At 36.7% G+C, this 21,554-nt stretch overlaps 1 protein-coding gene across 2 annotated transcripts in view; it reads left to right on the top strand.

Annotated features, from left to right (window-relative positions):
- The window catches only part of DCAF6 (DDB1 and CUL4 associated factor 6), a 133,164-nt gene that overhangs the window by 5,672 nt on the left and 105,938 nt on the right, over positions 1 to 21,554 (top strand). For both annotated transcript variants that reach the window (XM_088017124.1, XM_088017125.1), the window contains exon 2: positions 13,158 to 13,219. In XM_088017124.1, coding sequence (XP_087873250.1) covers positions 13,158 to 13,219 — 62 coding nt within the window. The remainder of the gene's footprint in view (positions 1 to 13,157; positions 13,220 to 21,554) is intronic.

Raw genomic sequence — 21,554 nt, 5'->3', positions numbered from 1 at the left:
TAATATCATTATCATTTTAATTTGCATTTGATTTATTCCTAATGATTAATGATGTTGAATATCTTTTCATAGCTTATTTGCCATCTGTATATTTTGGTTAAATGTTCAGATTTACCTACTTAGTATTGTAGGAATTCTTTATATGTTCTTGATACAAGTCCTTAATCAGATACATATTTTGCAAATATTTTTCTCCTAGTTGGTCTTGTCTTAACAGCATCTTTTATAGTTCATGTTATGTGTCCTATTTAGGAATCTTTATCTAATCCAAGGTCACAAAGATTTATACTGTGTTTTTTTTCCTAGAAGTTTTCTATTTTTAATTCTTATATTTAGGTCTATGAACAATTTTGAGTTAATTTTTATGTATGCTGTGAGGTAAGGGTCATTTCTTTGCATATGAATGTGCAGTTGTTCCAGCATCATCTGAAAAAACTGTCTTTTCCTCTTTGTTGAAAATTAATTGGCCATATATGTAAATTAATGACTACGATGTTCCATTGTAGGATGTAAATTAATGACTCTACCATGTTCCATTGTTTGTCTTTGTGCCAGTATTTCATGTCTTTATAGTGAATATTGAAATCAGCTTACATTATTTTGAACTTAGTTCTTTTTGTTCAAAATTATTTTAGCTATTCTGGGTTCTTTTCATTCCCATATAACTTTTTTTTTTTTTAATAAACTCCACCCCCATCATGGGGCTTGAACTCATGACCCAAAGATAAGGAAAGAGTCACATGTTCTACCAACTAAGACAGCCAGGCGCCTCTCATTGCCGTATAAATTTTAGAATCAGTTTGTCAATTTCTGCAAAAGAGACTGTTGGGGTTTTAAATGGTATTATGTTCAATCTGTGATATTTCAGAGAATTGCAGTCTTTACAGTATTGAGTGTTCAGTCAGTGAAGGTCATTTTTGTCTCTAATTATTTGGGTATTCTTTCATTTCTCTCAGTAATGTTTTCTGTTTTTCAGTGTACGATCTTATGCATATTTTGTTATATTTATTCTTGTAACAATGTTTTAAATACTATTTTAGATGGTATTGATTTTAATTTCTGTATCCAGTTGTTCATTATGGGTATATTGAAATATAGTGGATTTTTTTTTAATTGGCTTTACATCCTGCAACTTTACTAAACCTGCTCATTTCTTCTCCTCCTCCGTCTCTTCCCTCTTTCCTCCTCTTCCTCCTCTTCCTTCTCTTCTTCCTCTTCTTTTTTTTTTAAGTAATCTGTACCCTTAACATGAGGCTTGAACTCATAACGCTGAGATCAGAAGTTGCATGCCTACCAACTGAGCCACCCACACACCCCTATTACTTCTTATACTTTTTTTTTTTTTTTGCAGATTTAGGGGATTTTTATGTAGATAATGTCACTGCATATTAAAATAGTCTTGCTTCTTCCTTTTTCACTTGTATTCTATTTTTTTTTCTTCTTTTTTCCCTTTTCTTGCTTAATTGCCCTGTCCAGGATTGCCCCAGAATCTTGAATGGAAGTACTGGGAGTGGGCATCCTTGCCTCATTCCTCATCTTGGAAAAAATTTCAGTTTTGCACTATTAAATATCTTGTTAACCATGTGTTTTTTGTAGACACCCTTTGAAGAAATTTCCTTTTTTTTTTTTAAAGATTTTATTTATTTATTTGACAGAGAGACACAGCGAGAGCAGGAACACAAGCAGGGGGAGTGGGAGAGGGAGAAGCAGGCTTCCCGCCGAGCAGGGAGCCTGATGGGGGACTCGATCCCAGGACCCTGGGATCATGACCTGAGCCGAAGGGAGACGCTTAATGACTGAGCCACCCAGGCGCCTGAAGAAATTTCCTTCTTTTCTTAGATTGCTGAGAATGTCATAACTAGCTGTTGAATTTTGTCAGGGTTTTTTCCTGCATCTATTAAGTTGATTATATGATTTTTCTTTCATTGATTCTGTTAATTTGGTATATTAGCATGTTGAATGATTTTTAAATATTGAACCAAAATTCAATTCCGGGACTAATACTACTTGGTTATGATAAATTATCCTTTATATATTATTGGCTTGAGTTTTGGTAGGAACTTCATGTCTATTTTCATAAAAGGTATTAGCTTACAATTTTCTTAAAACTTACAAGTTTATAATTATAGCTTATAGTTCTATTTTTGCGTGTTTTGATATCAGGATAATTCTGGCCTCAAAAATGAGTTGGATGTGTTCTCTTTTTCTAGAGAGGTTGTATAGAATTGAAATGACATTTTCTTTAAACATTTGATACATTTCATCATTAAAGACGTCAGAGCTTGGAGTTTCTCTGTGGGAAGGTTTTTGTTTTTTGTTTTTTAACTTGGTACTTTCTTTAATTTTTTATTTTGAGATCATTGTAGATTCATAATGCAGTTGTAAGAAATAATTTGGAGAGATCCTATAAACCCTTCAACCAATATTGCCAATGGTTATACAACTTATACAACTATGTTACAATATCACAACCGGGAAGTTGACAGAGATAAATCCATGAACCTTATTCAGATTTTTCCAGTTATTTTTGTACTTATTTGTGTGTGTGTGTGTGTGTGGATTCCATGCATTTTTAACATTAATTTTAATAGATTAACATGAGTACCATCACAGTTAAGGTAGGGAATAGTTCCGTCACAACGATCCTTTGTGATACCCTTTTATAGCCACAGCTACATTCTTTTCTTCCTAACCTCTGGCAATTATTAATCTTTCCATCTCTATAATTTTGTCGTTTCAAGAATGTTATGTAAATAACATGTAAGTTAACATTATAAATAATAGCATGTAACCTTTTGAGATTCGCTTTTTTTCACTCAGCATATTTCCCTTAATGTTCATCCACGTTGTTGTGTGTATTAATAGTTTATTCCTTTTTATTGTTGATTAGTATTTCATGATATGGATATATGGTTATTTAACCATTCACCTGTTGACAGATACTTGGATTTTTTCCATTTTTGACTGTTAAGTATAAAGCTGTTATGAACATTCAGTTTTGTATGAACATAAGTTTTCATCTTTTTGGGAGAAATGTCTAAGAATTGCAATTACTGGGCTGTATGGTAAGCACATTGTTTAATTTTGTAAGAAATGGCATACTGTTTTTCAAGTACAGCTATACCATTTTACGTTCCCATCAGCCCTGTATGAGTAATCCAGCTTCTCTACATCAGCCCTAGTATATAGTGATAATTCATGGTTTTAGTTTACATTTCTCTAATGGCTAATGTTGAGCATCTTTTTATGTACTTATTTGCCATCTTTATATTTTCAGTGAACTGTCTTTTCATGTTTTTTTGCTCATTTTCTGTTTGGATTATTATTGTTTTTTTTACTGTTGAGTTTTGAGCCTTATACATATAATTTAGGTACTAGTCCTTTGTCAGATGTGCAGTTTGCATGTATTTTCTCCCAGTCTGTAGCTTGTTTTTTCATTCTCTTCATAGGGTCTTTTGCAGAATAAAGGTTGTTAACTTCAGTGAAGTCCAATTTATCAGTTTTTCCTTTTATGGATTATGCTTTTGGTATCATGTCTGAGAACTCTTAACCTATCCTTAGGTCCTAAGGATTGTTTCCTAGGTTTTTTCCCTAAAACTTTATTTAAGTCCAGGGTCCCTTTTGTGTTAATTTTTGTATGATGTGTATGGTTTAGCTTGAAGTTCCTTTTGTGTCTGTGGATGTCCACTTGCTCTAGCACCATTTGTTGAAAATGAAAAGGCTGTATTTTCTCCATTGAATTGCTTTTGCACCTTTATTAAAAATCAGTTGGGCTTTCTTATGTGGATCTAATTCCATGTTCTCTATTCTCTTTCAGTAATCTGTGTGTCTATCCCTCTGTAAATACCATGCTGTCTTGCTTATTGGGCTATATAGTAAGTTTTAACTCAGGTTGAGTGATTTTTTCCTCCCCTTAGTTTGTCTTTTTCAAAATTGTCTTAGCTATTCTGTGTCTTGTGCCTTTCCGTATAAATTGTAGGATACACTTGTCCATATCCGCAAATTACCTTGCTGAGATTTTGGTAAGAATTGCATTGGATTTATATATCAGTTAGGGAGGAACTGACATCTTTTATTGTGTTATGTCTTCTGATCCATAAACATGGTACACTCTATTTGTTTAGGTTGTTGGTATCTTTCATCAGCATTTCGTAATGCCCAGATACAGATCTTCAACATGCTATATTTATTTTTTTTATATTTATGTTTAAATATTTACTTTTTTTTGGAGCAATTACAATTTTTTTTAAGGCGGGGGAGGGACAAAGGGAGAGGGAGAGAGAATCTTAAACAGGCTCCACGCCCAGTGTGGAGCCTGACGTGGGGCTCAATCTCACAACCCTGAGATCATGACCTGAGTCGAAATCAAGAGTTGAATGCTTAACCAACTGAGCCACCCAGGTGCCCCACAAATGGTTTTGTGTTTTAAGTTTGACTTCCACACGTTTGTTGTTAGTAAATAAAAATGCAATTTTGTGTATGTTCTGATTTTGTATCCTGTGACCTTGCTGAACTCACTTATAGTTGTAGGAGGGTTTTTTTGGTATATTCTTGGGGATTTTTATATGGAAAATCATGTCATCTTCCAACAGAGACTGTTTTATTTCTTCCTTTCCAATCTGTATGTCTTTTTTTTTCCTTGCATTATCACATTGGCTAAGACTTCCAGTACAAGCATATCTTGTTTTATTGTGTTTCATTTTACTGCACTTTGCAGATACTGCATTTTTTTACAAATTGAAAGTTTGTGGCAACCCTGTGTCAAACACTGGTTTTCTAATAGCATTTGTTCACTTTGTGTCTCTGTGTCACATTTTGGTAATTCTCATAATATTTCAAACTTTTTTATTTTATAGTTATTATGGTGATCTGTAATCAGTAATCTTTGATGTTACTGTTGTCATTGTTTTGGGGCCCCACAAACTGTGCCTATATAAGACAATGAACTTAGTTGATAAATGTTGTGTGTGTTGTCTGCTCCACTGACCACCTCTTCCCCATGTCTCCCTCTTTTGGGGTCTCCCTATTCCCTGAGATGCAGCAGTGTTGAAGTCAGGCCAATTAATAACTTTGCCATGTTCCTTTCAAGTGAAAGAAAGAATCATAAATCTCTCACTTTAAATTAAAAGCTAGAAATGATTAAGCTTAGTGAGGAAGGCATGTGGAAAACTGAGATAGGCTGAAAGGTGGCCTCTTGTGCCACCGGTAGCCAAGTTGTGAATGCAAAAGAGAAGTTCTTGAAGGAAATCAAAAGTGCTACTCTAGTGAACACATGACTGATAAGAAAGTGAAACAGCCTCATTGCTGATATGGAGAAAGTTTTAATAGTGTGGATAGAATTTCAAGCTAGCCACAACATTCCCTTAAGCCAAAGCCTAATGTAGAGCAAGGCCCTAACTCTCTTCAACTGTATGAAGGCTGAGGGAGGTGAGAAACCTGAAAAAGAAAAGTCTGAAGCTAGCAGAGGTTCATTCAGGAGGTTTAAGGAAAGACACCATCTCCATAATGTACAAGTGCAGGTGATACTGCAAGTGCTGATATAGAAACTGGAGCATTTAATTAATCAAGTTAATGAAGGTGGCTACAGTAAATAACAGATTTTCAGTGTAGGTGAAAGAGCATTCTCTTGAAAACTCTTCTATAAGAGGATGCCATCCAGGACTTTCATAGTTAAAGAGAAGTCAATACCTGGTGGCTTTAAGGCTTCAAATGACAAGCTGACTCCTTTGTTAGGAGCTAATGCAGCTGGTGACTTTAAATTGAAGCCAGTGCTCATTTACCACTTTGAAGATCCTAGGACCCGGGGCACCTGGGTGGCTCAGTTGGTTAAGCGTCTGCTTTTGGCTCAGGTCATGATCCCAGGGTCCTGGGATCGAGCGGGCACTGGGCTCACTGCTCAGCGGGGAGTCTGCTTCTCCCTCTCCCTCTCTCTCTGCCCTTCCCCCTGCCTGTGCTCTCTCTCTCTCTCTCTCTCTCTCTGTCTCTCAGATAAATACATAAAATCTTTAAAAAAAAGATGGTTTAAAAAAAAAAAAAGAAAGTCTTAGGGCCCTAAGAATTATGTTAAGTCTACTCTGTCTGTGCTCTATAAAAGGAATAGTAAAGCCTGGATGATAGCACATCTGTTTACAACATGGTTTACTGAATGTTTTAAACCCACTGTTGAGACCTATTGCTCAGGAAGAAAAGGTTCCTTTCAAAATATTTCTGCTCATTGACAAGGTACCTGGTCATCCAAGAGCTCTGATGGAGATTTACATCAAGATTAGTGTTGTTTTCATGCCTGCTAACACAACAGTCCCTACAGTCCCTAGACCAAGGATTCATTTTAACTTTCATGTCTTATTATTGGAAAGTTACATTTTGTAAGACCATAGCTGTCATAGATTCAGCCCATTCATAAACTCTAAACAAACTAGGAATAGAAAGAAACTTTCTCAATCTGATAAAAAGTGCCTATAAAAGAACCTACTTTTCCTGGTATAGTTAATGGTGAAAAACTGAACACTTTCCAGTTAAAATCAGGAATAATATAAGGACGCCCAATCTCACCACTATCATTAAACATAGTGCAGTCATATATCAGAGATATGGCAGATTTGGTTCCACACCACCACAATAAAGCACACATCACAATAAAGTGCGCCAAATGAATTTTACCATTTCCCAGTGCACATAAAAGTTATGTTTACATCATACTGTTGTCTGTTGAGTGTGCAAAGCATTATGTCTAAAATTAGAATGTGCATACCTAATCTAATTAAAAAATACTTTGCTAAAAAATGCTAACCATCATCTATGCTTTCAGAAGTCCTAATCTTTTTGCTTGTGGAGCGTTTTGCCTCAATGTTGATAGCTGCCGACTAACCAGGGTGGTGGTTGCTGAATATTGGGGTGGCTGTGGCAACTTCTTAAAATAAGACAACAATGAAGGTTGCCTATCAGTTGGCTCTTCCTTTCACAATAGCATGTGATGCTATTTTGTTACAGCATTTTACCCACAAGGAATCATTTTTCAAAATTGTAGTCAATCTTTTCAAACCCTGCCACTACTTTATCAGCTAAGCTTATGTAATATCCTAAATCCTTTGTTTGGGAGTAGGAAGGACAAACTTTAACCCACGAAGAGATAGGATCTATGTTCTCACTGTCTCCAAACTTACTGATGTTCTACAGGGATGTTCTTTGGGGTGTTCTGTAGGGGAAGTTAGCACCTTTTGTCATGGAGCAAAACACACTATATCCTCCGTATATTAAGAAGCAAAAGGAGGATTCATGGGAAGGTGGGACACTCCTAGGCCTAGTTGCTGCTCACTCCAAGAAGGTGAGCCAGCAGGTATGTAACACTTGTATAAGCAGCATGAGCTTTGCTCCAGCTTCTGAGGGTAAAAGTCAATATGGCTGTTGCTTTACTTCCACCCACCAGTCTTGTGCAAAAATGACTGGTGATTCATCCTGAGAAGAAATACACAGGGAAGGAATTCTGGGAACTTGGTTCAATGTGAGTTGACACATTTCATTGCCACCACACTTAATGTTAATTATTTATCAGATGGGAGGGTGTTTCCTGCCTTTCCCTCAAGGATAGGAATGTATGCTTTTATCCCTTTCTCAGGGCAGTTGCTTTTGCCTGAAATGAGAGTGAGAGTTTCCTGCCTCTCTCAGAGATAGTAGGCATTTGCCGAGGCCATTTCTAGCTGGGGTTTCCCCAGTGGCTTAAGGCTTTTGTTTCCCCTGAGAGGACCTGAAAGTTGAGTGGAATGTCATTCCTGTGTCCTACCAAACAGGGACTCTTTCTTGTCTCCTGCTCTATTTTCAGTGTTGTAAGTTGTAGGTGGAAGCTAATGGAAAAGAGCTGGATGCTTGAGGATTCTGCCTGTGTCTAGAATCTCAGAGATTCTCAACCATCTCGTTAGCCCACAGTTGGTCTTTAAGCATTTGTTTGAATTTCACTGTTTTCTTCTTACGCAGTTTGACGGCAGTCCTCTTTGTCCCGTGCTCTGTCAAAGATGAAACAGTTCTGTGTTCTGTCTCACCTCAAAGGTAGTTTTGTCTCCCTTTGATTCTCAGTGCTCCTGGTTAGGTGGTAGGATGCCGTGGGAGCCAAAGAGGAAGATTATTTCAAGGAGCTAGCAGTCAGCTATGCAGATAATACTATGAGGTCATGAAAAATGTGTCTTGAAAGGGCCCACTGGTTTACCGATAACCTGTGATTTCTGAGAACAAAATCAATGGAGAGGAGGGGGCTACAGGGGTCGTGCAGGGGAAAGACCTGACAGTGAGCTAAGGAAGGCAGCATGTGGAGATGCCTGGGAGGTTTGGCATTAAAGACTAAGTAGCTCAAAGGGACAATAGAATGAAGTAAAGTGAAAAATTTTTGTTAAAGTGCTTTTCCATCTCTTCTCAATATCACCAGCCGTATTCTTTTCCCTTAATCAGCTGAACTTACCTCAACTCCTAAATGAGGTCATTTAAAAAAAAATCATTTCCTCTCTTTTCAGGCAGTATTAACTTAGAACAATCCCACCTGTACATAGGGAGAGAACTAATTTTAAGTGTATAGTGTATCAGGCACATTTATAAGTTTTGAGTATGCTGATTAATTTACTCCTGACAATACATCTGTTCCCATCAAATATAAAACTTATACAAATGTAAACTAAGGCTTTGAGAGGTTAAATATTGCTCAGCTTATGCATAGTATGTTCCAAGTTAGGCATTTAAACCTGGTCTAACACTTCTCAGATCATGCATCTCAGTCTAATAAGGGAGATAGGTATGTGAACAAGTTACAAAGCTGTTTAATAAGTTATACAGCCATTACAAATGAGCAATAGCTCTATATTGTCCTTGAAAGATGTTCACCCTATATTACTGAGGGAAAACATTATAGAATAGAGTGAATACTATGATCCCATTCACTTCTTCACTGATTCAGCAAATGTATATCAAATGCTTACTTTGTCCTAGGCACTGTTCTAAGCACTTAGGATACTTGGGTGAACAAAAGAGTGTTTCTCTTTTTATTGAGTTTATAATCTATTAAGATAGAATAGAATGTGAAAGCAATGATAGAATTATGAGAGACAGTGAGGGCTGCAAGAAAGACTTGAGCAGGAAACCACAGGGATAGGTAAATTCATACGTAACAAGTGTGTAATTGTTGGAAGACAGTTCTCCATGTCTCTTGCATTTATGCACATTTGTGAGCAGAGGCACTGGCTACTTTGTTCTGGACTGTCTTTTCAGTGATTTATATATAGGGAACAACTTTGGAAGTTACAGTATCTCCCTCTGAAGCAGAGGGCAGATTTATTATCCAGTATAATAAAGATAATGTCACTCTCTGGGACACAGGTCAGGCAGGTTTGCTTGATACTTTATAAAATTTGGGTTCCCTCAGTTCAGGGTTCTCCAGCTGTGATTCAAACCCACTGCAAGTACAGTATTCACCCAGGCTGCTCCCCATTGCCCTGCGGGAATTGGGGGACAAGGAACAAATGTGACCCTGAAGCTTACACTGCTTGAGTAGAAAAATCTTTTGTCTCTAACTTAGGAGTCTTGTGTCTTCTGTCGGTATTCATGAGATGGTGGCAGGTACTTAGCTTACAAGTAATCTAGACTTCACAGTTCTTGATAACAGATATGAGTTTATTTTTATTCTCACTTGAGGGGGCTTAGTTTTTTTAATCTTACAGTTCTTTTTTGTTTTGTTTTTTTTTTAATTTAAATTCAATTAGTTAACATATAGTGTATTATTGGTTTCAGAGGTACAGGCCTGTGGTTCTTCAGTCTTATATAATACCCAGTACTCATTACATCACTTAATGTCCATCACCCAGTTACCCCATCCCCCCACCCCACGCCCCTCCAGCAACCCTCAGTTTGTTTCCTGTACTTAAGAGTCTCTTATAGTTTGTCCCCTCTCTGGTTTCGTCTTTGTTTTATTTTTCCCTCCCTTCCCCTATGATCCTCTGTGTTGTTTCTTAAATTCCACATATGAGTGAGATCATATGATAATTGTCTTTCTGTGATTGACTTATTTCACTTAGCATAACAGCCTCTAGTTCTATCCGTGTTGTTGCAGATGGCAAGATTTCATTTTTTTGATGGCGTGTAATATTCCATTGTAGATATATACCACATCTTCTTTATCCATTCATCTGTCGATGGACGTCTGGGCTCTTTCCGTAGTTTGGCTGTTGTGGACATTGTTGCTATAAACATTGGGGTGCAGGTGCCCCTTCTGTATCTTTGGTGTAAACTACCAAGTAGTGCAATTGCTGGGTCATAGGGTAGCTCTATTTTCCACTTTTTGAGGAACGTCCGTACTGTTTTCCAGAGTGGCTGCACGAGCTTGCATTCTCCCACCAACAGTGTAAGACGGTTCCCCTTTCCTTGCATCCTCGCCAACATCTGTCGTTCCCTGGCTTGTTGATTTTAGCCATTCTTACTGGTGTGAGGTGGTATCTCATTGTGGTTTTGATTTGCATTTCCCTGATACCAAGTGATGTGTCTGTTGGCCATTTGGATGTCTTCTTTGGAGAAATGTCTGTTCCTGTCTTCTGCCCATTTCTTGATTGGATTATTTGTTCTTTGGGTGTTGAGTTTGAGAAGTTCTTTATAGATTTTGGGTACTAGCCCTTTATCTGATAGGTCATTTGCAAATACCTTCTCCCATTCTGTCAGTTGTCTTCTGGTTTTGTTGACTGTTTCCTTTGCTGTGCAAAAGCTTTTTATTTTGGTGAAGTCCCAGTAGTTCATTTTTGTCTTTGTTTCCCTTGCCTTTGGAGACATGTCTAGCAAGTAGTTGCTGCGGCTGAGGTCCCAGAGGTTGCTGCCTGTGTTCTCTAGGATTTTGATGGGTGCCTGTCTCACATTTAGGTCTTTCATCCATTTTGAGTTTATTTTTATGTATGGTGTAAAAAATGGTCCAGTTTCATTCTTCTACATGTGACTGTCCCAATTTTCCCAACATTGTTTGTTGAAGAGACTGTCTATTTTCCATTGGATATTCTTTCCTGTTTTGTTGAAGATTATTTGACCATTGTAAACTTATAGTTCTTAATGGCATCTGTCAGCTCCTATTTTTTGGTAGTGCATTTAATTACTAAAAGGGTAGAGGAGGTTTACACTAGTTTATTCTGGAAGCACATTTAATGGGGTGTATGGACAATACAGTCATTTTGATCTCCAAAGTCACATACAGAGATATTCAGGAGCTGTTATGTAACTATCATGTCTCAGTCCATGTTTTTATGTGCAGATTTCATGTGTAAGAGTTCTTGCTAGAAGAATTCACTTTGTCTTCTATTCTTATGTCCCACCACCATTTTCTCTAGACAGAGATGGCTAGAACCCTGTTTCAAACCTAGATTTTAAAAAATTTGGAAAGAAAATTTTTTTGTGCTTCTTCTCTCTTTTTTTTAAAGAACTTCAGTGAATTTTAATTACTATCATGTTGTTAATTTGAATAGTTTCTTAACTCTTAATTATAACTCAGTAGGATTGCCAAGCCTGCTGTTGGCCAAAGGGAAAAAAATTTTTAATGTTATCTGTTTACTACAGTTAGCATCTTTTTAAAACTGAAAATCAGATTTGAAAAGTCGGTTATATAAAGTATAACCAGTTCGTGAAAATATTGAATTTTTTTTTTTAAGATTTTACTTATTTATTTGAGAGAGAGGGAGAGCATGGGAGAGAGAGGACATGAGCAGGGGGAGGGGTAGACAGAGAGGGAGAAGCTGACTCCCCACTGAACAGGGAGCCTGATGCGGGACTCAATCCTAGGACCCCGGGATCATGACCTGAGCCAAAGGCAGACGCTTAACTGAGCCACCCAGCGCCCTGAAAATACTGAATTTCTGTTGGTTGTTTTATTCCAATATGTTTAGGAACCATAGAGCATTCCCCCACACACAAAAAAGAAAGAAATTCTTTAACCCACATGTTCATCCTTTACCTAGCCAGCTTACCAGTTATAAGCAAGGAGAAAGAAAGAAAATAATTTGGCTTCAAGAAGATTGTGATCTTTATGTTGAATGGCAAGAAAACTTAATAGGGAAATCTGTCCCCTGTGACAGTATATAGAGAGCGTAGTCAAATTTAATTTTATTTGAGATCTCATCAGCCTGATTACTTAGCTAATTATCGTTCTTTGTCATATATTCAGCTTCTTTTCATTACAGCTTCTGAATAAACATGAAGCTTTTGGTCCTTTTTTGGTAAAGATGATTCATTTTTTAAAGGGAAACATATTTCTCTTTTTCAAAGGGATTTGTTCTATTTTTGTAGTATTGTTCTGCTATTGATGGACATTTAGGCTGATTTTATTTTATATTTTGCAGCCATATTTTATCATTGTAAGATGAACTTTAAAATACTTTAACATTTCTGAAATTGGGATATGTTTAAAAAATAGGTGGTATCTTATAAAACACTGTTTGCCAACCTATTTTTTTTTCTTTTTTTAAATTTTATTTATTTTTGACAGAGAGAGCACAAGCAGAGGAAGCAGCAGGTAGAGGCAGAGGGAGAAGCAGGCTCCCCACTGAGCAGGGAGCCCAGTGCGGGACTTGATCTCAGGACCCTGAGATCATGACCTGAGCTGAAGACAGATGCTTAACCGTCTCAGCCACCCAGGCACCCCGGCAACCTATTTAAGATTTAAAACCCTACCCCCCACCTCCAGTCCTTTCTTACTCCTTTCTCTGCTTCATTTTTCCATATAACACTTTGACCAGGTGACATGTTGTTTATTGTCTTTCAGTAAGCTCATTAGAGTGCAGGGATCTTTTTCTGTTTATTTCACCACTGTACTCCTAGCTCCTAGAACACCACCTGGAGTGGAGTGAGTTCTCAATATATTTGTCGAATGAATGGTAGAATGAAGGGAATATTTGAATGATTACTGTGGTCCAGACACTGTCCTTGAATGACTTAATCATTATAATAACTACACGAGGTAGGTAAGAACTACTTAATGAGGAAATGAGGGCCGGAGAGGAGATTATTTTCCCCCAATATCACTCAGCTTGTAAGTGGAGGAGTGGAAATTAAGAGTTTCCTTATGCTGGGTCCTGGGCTCCTAACTTCATCATTACACTTTTCTCAACAAAAATGACTTATGATTTATTTAGTTCTTTCTTTTTAAACAGGAAGAAGAGAATTTATCCAAAGACTGAAACTTGAAGCAACCCTGAATGTGCATGATGGCTGTGTAAGTAATAATTAATTCTCAACTATGAAGGACTTTAATACCGAGTGCTCAAATATTTGATGAAATGCCCCATCCTCCCAGAAGAGATTATGTCTAACTATAATCAAATATTATAAAGAGAATAAAGTTTTACATTAAAACATAAAGAAGTATATTTTGAATTTTAAAAAGTATATGGAAGGTTTTTTTTTTTTTTTAAACACAGATGAGTTTTCTCATATCAGAAGGCTTCTAAGGAAAAAAAAAAAGGCTTCCATCTCTTTCAGTCTACTGATACTGCTTTTGTGAAGGTCACTAATGATTACTCGTGGTTACTTCTTAGGAAACTTAGACATTAATTGAAGATATGTTCTTTTTCAAAATATTTTTTCTCTTGGTTTCCGCCACACTCTGTTGGTTCTCTTTGTATCTCATTGACCCCACTGTATCTTCTCTGTCTTCTTAGCTGACTCCTTCACTTCTTGACCTTTGATGTTGGATGTATCAAGGCTTGTTGGATTAACAAGAGCCAAAACTGGCTCTTCCACCCTCTTTTCACTTCATTTTTGTAAGACATGCTCTCCTGTCCCGTGACTAAAAAAACACGACTTCCATCTCCTCACTTTTTCCCAGAACTCCAGATTCATGTATCCAGCTCTCTACTTCACATTCCCAGCTGAATGGCTAATAGGCATCCCGAATTTAGCAGGGCCAAAACAGAATCCTTTTCCTTTTAACTTCTGTTATGAAAATTTCAGACATGTTTTTCATATACTCATCAGATGGATTTAGCAATTCTCAAGATTGGGACACATTTCCATTTCATTTTTCTCTTTTTTTCCTTGGTGAAGTATTTCAAAGCAAATTCTAGATACTATATCATTTCAGTCCTATATGCAGCCTAAAAGCAATGGATATTTTCTTATGTAACTAAAATGCCATTATGTAATTTAACAAGATTACAGTATATTTTTGATATCATCTGATACACAGTCCATAATCAAATTTCCCTCATTGTTTAAAATGTCTTTTTATAGTTGTTCAGAAGAGGATCCAAGCAAAGTCCATTCCTTGATTGCCATGCCTCTTAAATCGCTATTAAACTAGAGCAGGCTTCCTTTTTTTTGTTCCTGCCATTGACTTGTTATAGAATCTGAGTCAGTTTTCCTGTAGACTGTCCTACATTCTAGATACTGATTTGGTTTCTTGTGTTGTTATTTAACTTGTTTTTATATTCTTTGTATTTCCTCTAAGTGAAAGTTACTCCTAGAGGTTTGATTAGGTTCAGATACAACTTTTGGGGCAGAAATATTTACAGATGATACTATATGCCTCATATTATTTCGAATAAAGAGGCACACAGTGTTTGTTCTACTTTTAGTAATGGTAAGATTGATCATAAGATTCAGGTGGCTACAATAGCCAAACTATGGAAAGAGCCCAGATGTCCATTGACAGATGAATGGATAAAGAAGATGTGGTATATACACACACACACACACACACACACACACACACACACACACACACACACTGGAATATTATGCATCCATCAAAAAATGAAATCTTGCCATTTGCAATGATGTGGAGGGAACTAGAGGGTATTATGCTAAGTGAAATAAGTCAATCAGAGAAAGACAATTATATGATCTCACTCATATGTGGAATTTAAGAAACAAAACAGAGGATCATAGGGGAAAAGAGGAAAAAATAAGACAAAAGTAGAGAGGGAGACAAACCATAAGAGACTCTTAAGCATAGGAAACAAACTGAGGATTGCTGGAGGGAAGGGGGGTGTACGGATGGGGTAACTGGGTGATGCACATTGGGGAGGGTATGTGCTGCAGTGAGCACTGGGTATTATATAAGACTGATGAATCACAGACCTATACCCCTGAAACCAATAATACATTATATGTTAATTAATTGAATTTAAATTTTAAAAAATGAAAAAAAAATTAAGGTGACTAAAACAAAGACTTGATTTTTTTCCCCTAAATCTATAACCTTCTACATTTCAGTAAATAACACCATCATTCATCCAGTTATTTAAGTTGAGAAATTTCAAGTTATCCTTGATTACTCTCTTTCCCTTGACTTCCACATCTAGTCTATCCATAGATAAATTCTACCTCCAGAATATATCTGGAATCATTCCATTTCTTTCTGTCTCTATGCTACCACCTAATTTAAGCTATTTTCCCTTGCCTGGACCACTGCAGTATCCTCTTAGCTGCATTATTCTACTAACTTGTTCAACATACAGATCCTAGATTATGCACATAAATCAGGTCATATTACTCCTTTCATATCATTTCCTCCTCTTCCCCCTTACAGTATGATTGACAAAGGCAGAAAGATTCAGAACTGTCTTGATCAAACAAGCCCTATGGTCTGAGTTTGCTAGGCTGTTTTTTGATACCTCCAAGAGTCAATGGACTAGTAAGGGACAGCAATTACTGAAAATCAGTGTATTCATTTACACTCATAAGGGTATATTATTCCTGTTATATGAGAATACCTTATTTCATACCCTATTTCATTATATAAGATTATCTTAACACTATAGTTTTTTTTAACACTATACTTCTAAACTGTTTGGGTATTTTTTAAAGATACTGAGATACCAAAACAAAGAAACGCAAAACTCTGAGATGTAAGGCTGAGGAAATCTGTAGTCTAACAAACACTTCAGGTGATTTTGATCTAGGTGATCCATGGATCATACTTTGGAAAATACTGCTATAGCTGCCTATTGAAAGCATGAGACTAGAAAAGAAATTACAAAGAAAAAAATTACAGAAAGGAGAAGTTACAGTGACAGGAGGGTCTAGGCCCTTACTTTAAGGAACCCAACATTTAAGTAAAGAGGGAAAAAGTATCTATAGTCCTATCCACCAGACTTATCTTTTTCCTGTCTACAATTATGGAATTATAATTATGCTATAAATACAGTTTAGGTATATATTTTTAATTTAATTTTATTTATTATTATGTTTTTATATAGGCTCCACTCTAGGCATGGAGCCTAATGTGGGGCTTGAACTCACCACCCTGAGTGAGATCAAGACCTCAGCTGAGATCTAGAGTCAGGTGCTTAACCAAGTGAGCCATCCAGGTGCCTCTATATATTTTAAAATGAAAAACATTTTTGGAGGGAGCAGGTCAAAATAATACATGCACATGATTAAAAATTGATCAAAACAAAAAGTAACAGATGTGTCCCATTCTCCCTATTCCTTTCTTATTCTCCAAAAACAAACTCTTTTCATCATTTTTTATTTCAGATCTTCTGATTATTTTCCATATTTCTGTGTAATACTCTTTTTTGGTTTGTTTTAAACATTTTTAAATTTAAATTCAATTAATTAACATGTAATGTATTATTGGTTTCAGAGGTACAGGCCTGTGGTTCTTCAGTCTTATATAAAACCTAGTGCTCATTATATCACATGCCCTCCTTAATGTCCATCACGCAGTTACCCCATCCCCCCACCCCACGCCCCTCCAGCAACCCTCAGTTTGTTTCCTATGCTTAAGAGTCTCTTATAGTTTGTCCCCTCTCTGTTTTTGTCTTGTTTTATTTTTCCTTCCCTTCCCCTATGATCCTCTGTGTTGTTTCTTAAATTCCACATATGAGTGAAATCATATGATAATTGTCTTTCTGTGACTGACTTATTTCACTTAGCATAACAGCCTCTAGTTCTATCCGTGTTGTTGCAAATGGCAAGATTTCATTTTTTGATGGCTGTATAATATTCCATTGTAGATATATACCACATCTTCTTTATCCATTCATCTGTCGATGGACGTCTGGGCTCTTTCCATAGTTTGGCTGTTGTGGACATTGCTGTTATAAACATTGGGGTGCAGGTGCCCCTTCTGTATCTTTGGTGTAAACTACCAAGTAGTGCAATTGCTGGGTCATAGGGTAGCTCTATTTTCCACTTTTTGAGGAACGTCCGTACTGTTTTCCAGAGTGGCTGCACGAGCTTGCATTCTCCCACCAACAGTGTAAGACGGTTCCCCTTTCCTTGCATCCTCGCCAACATCTGTCGTTCCCTGGCTTGTTGATTTTAGCCATTCTTACTGGTGTGAGGTGGTATCTCATTGTGGTTTTGATTTGCATTTCCCTGATACCAAGTGATGTGTCTGTTGGCCATTTGGATGTCTTCTTTGGAGAAATGTCTGTTCCTGTCTTCTGCCCATTTCTTGATTGGATTATTTGTTCTTTGGGTGTTGAGTTTGAGAAGTTCTTTATAGATTTTGGGTACTAGCCCTTTATCTGATAGGTCATTTGCAAATACCTTCTCCCATTCTGTCAGTTGTCTTCTGGTTTTGTTGACTGTTTCCTTTGCTGTGCAAAAGCTTTTTATTTTGGTGAAGTCCCAGTAGTTCATTTTTGTCTTTGTTTCCCTTGCCTTTGGAGACATGTCTAGCAAGTAGTTGCTGCGGCTGAGGTCCCAGAGGTTGCTGCCTGTGTTCTCTAGGATTTTGATGGGTGCCTGTCTCACATTTAGGTCTTTCATCCATTTTGAGTTTATTTTTATGTACGGTGTAAAAAATGGTCCAGTTTCATTCTTCTACATGTGACTGTCTTAATTTTCCCTACACCGTTTGTTGAAGAAACTGCCTTTTTTCCATTGGATATTTTTTCCTGCGTTGTCGAAGTCTGTGTAATATTCTTATGTTGATCTTTTTTGAATTGGCAACTTTGAACATTGTCTTTTGAGTTCCTGCTATCATAGTGGAGGATTTAGCCTACTTATACAACTCCTATTTTCTAAGATGTAGGCTTCTCAGAATTTTTATATTACTGTTCTTAGTCTCTGTGCTGGTCATTTGAACTTTAAACCACATACAAAAACATCCTTTTGTTTTTTCTGCCATTTAGAGACAATATCTTTTGAATCTTCATTCTGTAAGAGAGACATTTAATTCTTTCATCCTTCCCTCCACCTTTTTTTTTTTTAAAGATTTTATTTTTAAGTAATCTCTCTACCCATTGTGAGGCTAGAACTCACAACCCCAAGATCAAGAGTCGCATGTTCTACTGACTGAGCCAGCTGGGCGCCCCTTTCCCTCCACCTTTTTCTATTTCCCACCTCTGTCAGCTCATATGCTTTTATTTTGTCAGTGTCAGTTACATGTACCCTTTATTCTGTAGTCCTGGTCATCTTCTGTAATTTGTCTATATATTGTAAAAGTCAAAGTTTAGTAAACAGTGCTGTTAAATAGTCTTATATGTATATGTACTTTTCTTGTTTTTTGTTAAACTCTTCAAAATAAGGAACAGATGTATAGAAAATTTATAAAGAAAACTATGTGACATATCATCTGTTTGTAATACTCAATTGCTCAAAACTCTCCAGTGGGTTTCTAGCTTACTTAGAGTAAACCTGAAGACCTATTGCTTCCAGCCCTATGGTGTTTGGCACTTTCCTTCTTCTCCAGTTTCATCCCTTACTATGTTTGCTGTTATACTGAATTGTTCCAGTCACACTCATCTTTTCGCTGTTCCTTAAATACACCAAGTACACCTCTGCCTTATATATTTTATGCCTTCTACTCAGAACTCTCTTGCCCCATATATTTGTAAAGCTCACCTCCTCATTTCATTTAGCTCTCACTGTTACCTATCAGAGAAGCTTGCCCTATCCACACTGGTCAAGTAACTCCCCATCCTGATCAGTATCTTTCTTTCTTGTTTTTTTTTCCTTCACAGTGCATATCACTATCTGACATTATAATTATACAAACACATTTATTTATTTGTTCATAGTATATATACCTGCCCAGAACACTGGGCCAAAAAAATATCTTTAGAAATTTATTTACTTCATCTAGTGTCAGGAGAAGTGCCTAGTACATATGTGGCACTTGTGATTGAAGAGGCAAAGTGTGTGTTATGTGTTAGAGTTTGTGTCTTTAAGGATCTAAGGTCACATCTTTCTCCCTACCCAAAGGAAAATTTTCTAGTATTAATTTCAGATGGATTCTTCCATAATGGACAATTGCCTTTATGATATTCTCAAGTTTTCTTAAGCTTTGGATTCTGTGTCTTCTCATTTTTAAATTTACCTTCAGATTTTACTGAGTATATTCTCAAAATATTTTTCTAAGGATGAGTGAAAAGTAAACTTCTTACAAGCTTAAGCATATTTTTTTCTGCCTTCACACTATTTTTAAAACATGTTGTCCTTATTTTTATCTTGCATTTAATTTTAAAAATAGATAATACTTTCTCATGTTATAAAAATAAATTATTTTTAAAAGTATATAAAAAGTGGCTCCCACTCTTGTTTCTGTCTCTCCCATTCCTTTCTGCTCCCTAATATGTATAACCACTTGTTTTCGTTTTTTGGATATCTTTTTATGTTTTTCCATCTTCCTTGAGATATTATTTACCTATAGCATTGTGTAAGTTTAAGGTGTACAATGTGATGATTTGATACTCAGATATGTTGTGAAATGATTACCACAATAGGGTTTGTTAACACATACATCACCTCATGTAATTTGTTTTGTTGTGGTGGCAGTGGTGAGAACATTTAAGATTTACTCTCTTAGCATCTTTCGAGTATACAACATAGTATTGTTAAGGATAACCACCAGCCATGCTACACATTGTATCCCCGGAACTTATTCATCTCATACATTAGATGTATATTAGGTACATAGATCCCTGTTAGATCTGTACATTAGATCCCCAGAACTCATCTTATAACTGGAAGTTTGTAGTTTTTCAAAGCTCATTTCCCAGCTGCTGGTGACCACCAACCAGTCTACTATCTGTTTCTACCAATTGGGTATTTTTGGATTCCACATAGAAGTGATATCAGACAGAATTTGTCATTCTCTGTCTGGCCCTAAGGGTTCATCCATGTTGTTGCAAATGACAGGATTTCCTTCTTTTATATGGCTAATATTCCATCTCATATATATACACCACATTTTCTTTGTCCATTGGTTCATAGATAAACACTTAGGTTCTTTCCATGTCTTGGCTATTGTGAATAATACTGCAGTGAACATGGGAGGTACAGGTATTTCTTCACGATGGCGATTTCATTTCTTTTAGTTACGCTTCCAGAATAGGATTGCTGGATCATATGTTAGTTTTATGCTGAATTTTTTGAGAAACCTCTATACTGTTTTCCACAGGGGCTGCACCAATTTACAGCCGCACCAGAGTGCACAGATGCTTCCTTTTCCCCACATCCTCACCAGCATCTGTTCTCTTGTCTTGTCTATTTTGATAATAGCCATTCTAGTAGGTGTGAAATGATGTTTCACTATGGTTTTGATTTGCCTTTCCCTCATGATTAGTGATGTTGAGAGTCTTTTCATGTATTTTTGGCTATGTATACTTTTGGAAAATGTTTATGTAAGTCCTTTGCCCATTTTTATTTTTTTAAAGATTTTATTTATTCATTTGTGAGAGAGACAGAGAGAGAACAAGCAGGGGGAGAGGCAGAGGGAGAGGGAGAAGCAGACTCCCTGCTGAGCAAGGAGCCCGATGCGGGACTCGATCCCAGGACCCTGGGATCATGACCTGAGCCAAAGGCAGACGCTTAACCATCTGAGCCACCCAGGCGCCCAGTCTTTTGCCCATTTTTAAATCAGGTTATTTGTGGGGGTTTTTTTCCTTGTTACTGAGTTATATGAGCTCTTTGTATATTTTGTACATTAACCCCTTATCAAATATATAGTTTGCGTATATTTTCTCCCATTCTGTAGGTTTCCCCTTCATTTTATTGGTTTCTCTTGCTGTGCAGAAGTTTCTGAATTTGATTTTTGCGCTTTTGTTGTCATATCAAAAAAAAATCACTGCCAAGACCAAGGTCAAGGAGTTTTTCACTTTCTTTTCTTCTAGAGTTTTATAGTTTTAGGTCTTATGTTTAATACTTAATCCATTTCAAGTTAATTTTACTTTTTTTGCCTGTGAACATCCAGTTTTCCCAACACCATTTATTGAAAAGATTGTGCTTTCCGCACTGAGTGTTCTTGGCTCCTTTGTTGTAAGTTAATTGACCATATATGTATGGGTTATTTTTTGGGTTCTCTATTCTGTTCCATTGGTCTGTGTGTCTGTTTTTATGCCAATATCATACTGTTTTTGACTACTGTAAATTTGTAATACAGTTTAAGTCAGGAAGTGTAATGCCTCCAGATTTGTTTTTCTTTCTCAAGATTCCTTTGGCTATTTGGGGTCTTCTATGGTTCCATACAGCCTTTAGTGTTTTTTTGTTTTGTTTTGTTTTCTGTGAAAAATGCCATTGGAATTTTGATAGGGATTGCCTTAAGTCCATAGATGGCTTTGGGTAGTGTGGACATTTTAATGATATTAAGCCTT

The sequence above is a fragment of the Eumetopias jubatus genome, unplaced genomic scaffold (genome assembly GCF_037043125.1).
Source record: "Eumetopias jubatus isolate StellerSeaLion01/CBP00866 unplaced genomic scaffold, mEumJub1_p1.0 scaffold_12, whole genome shotgun sequence".
In the NCBI taxonomy this organism is placed as follows: domain Eukaryota; kingdom Metazoa; phylum Chordata; class Mammalia; order Carnivora; family Otariidae; genus Eumetopias; species Eumetopias jubatus.
Note: the sequence above shows the minus strand (reverse complement) of the source record. Positions and strands in the feature narration are given on the sequence as shown.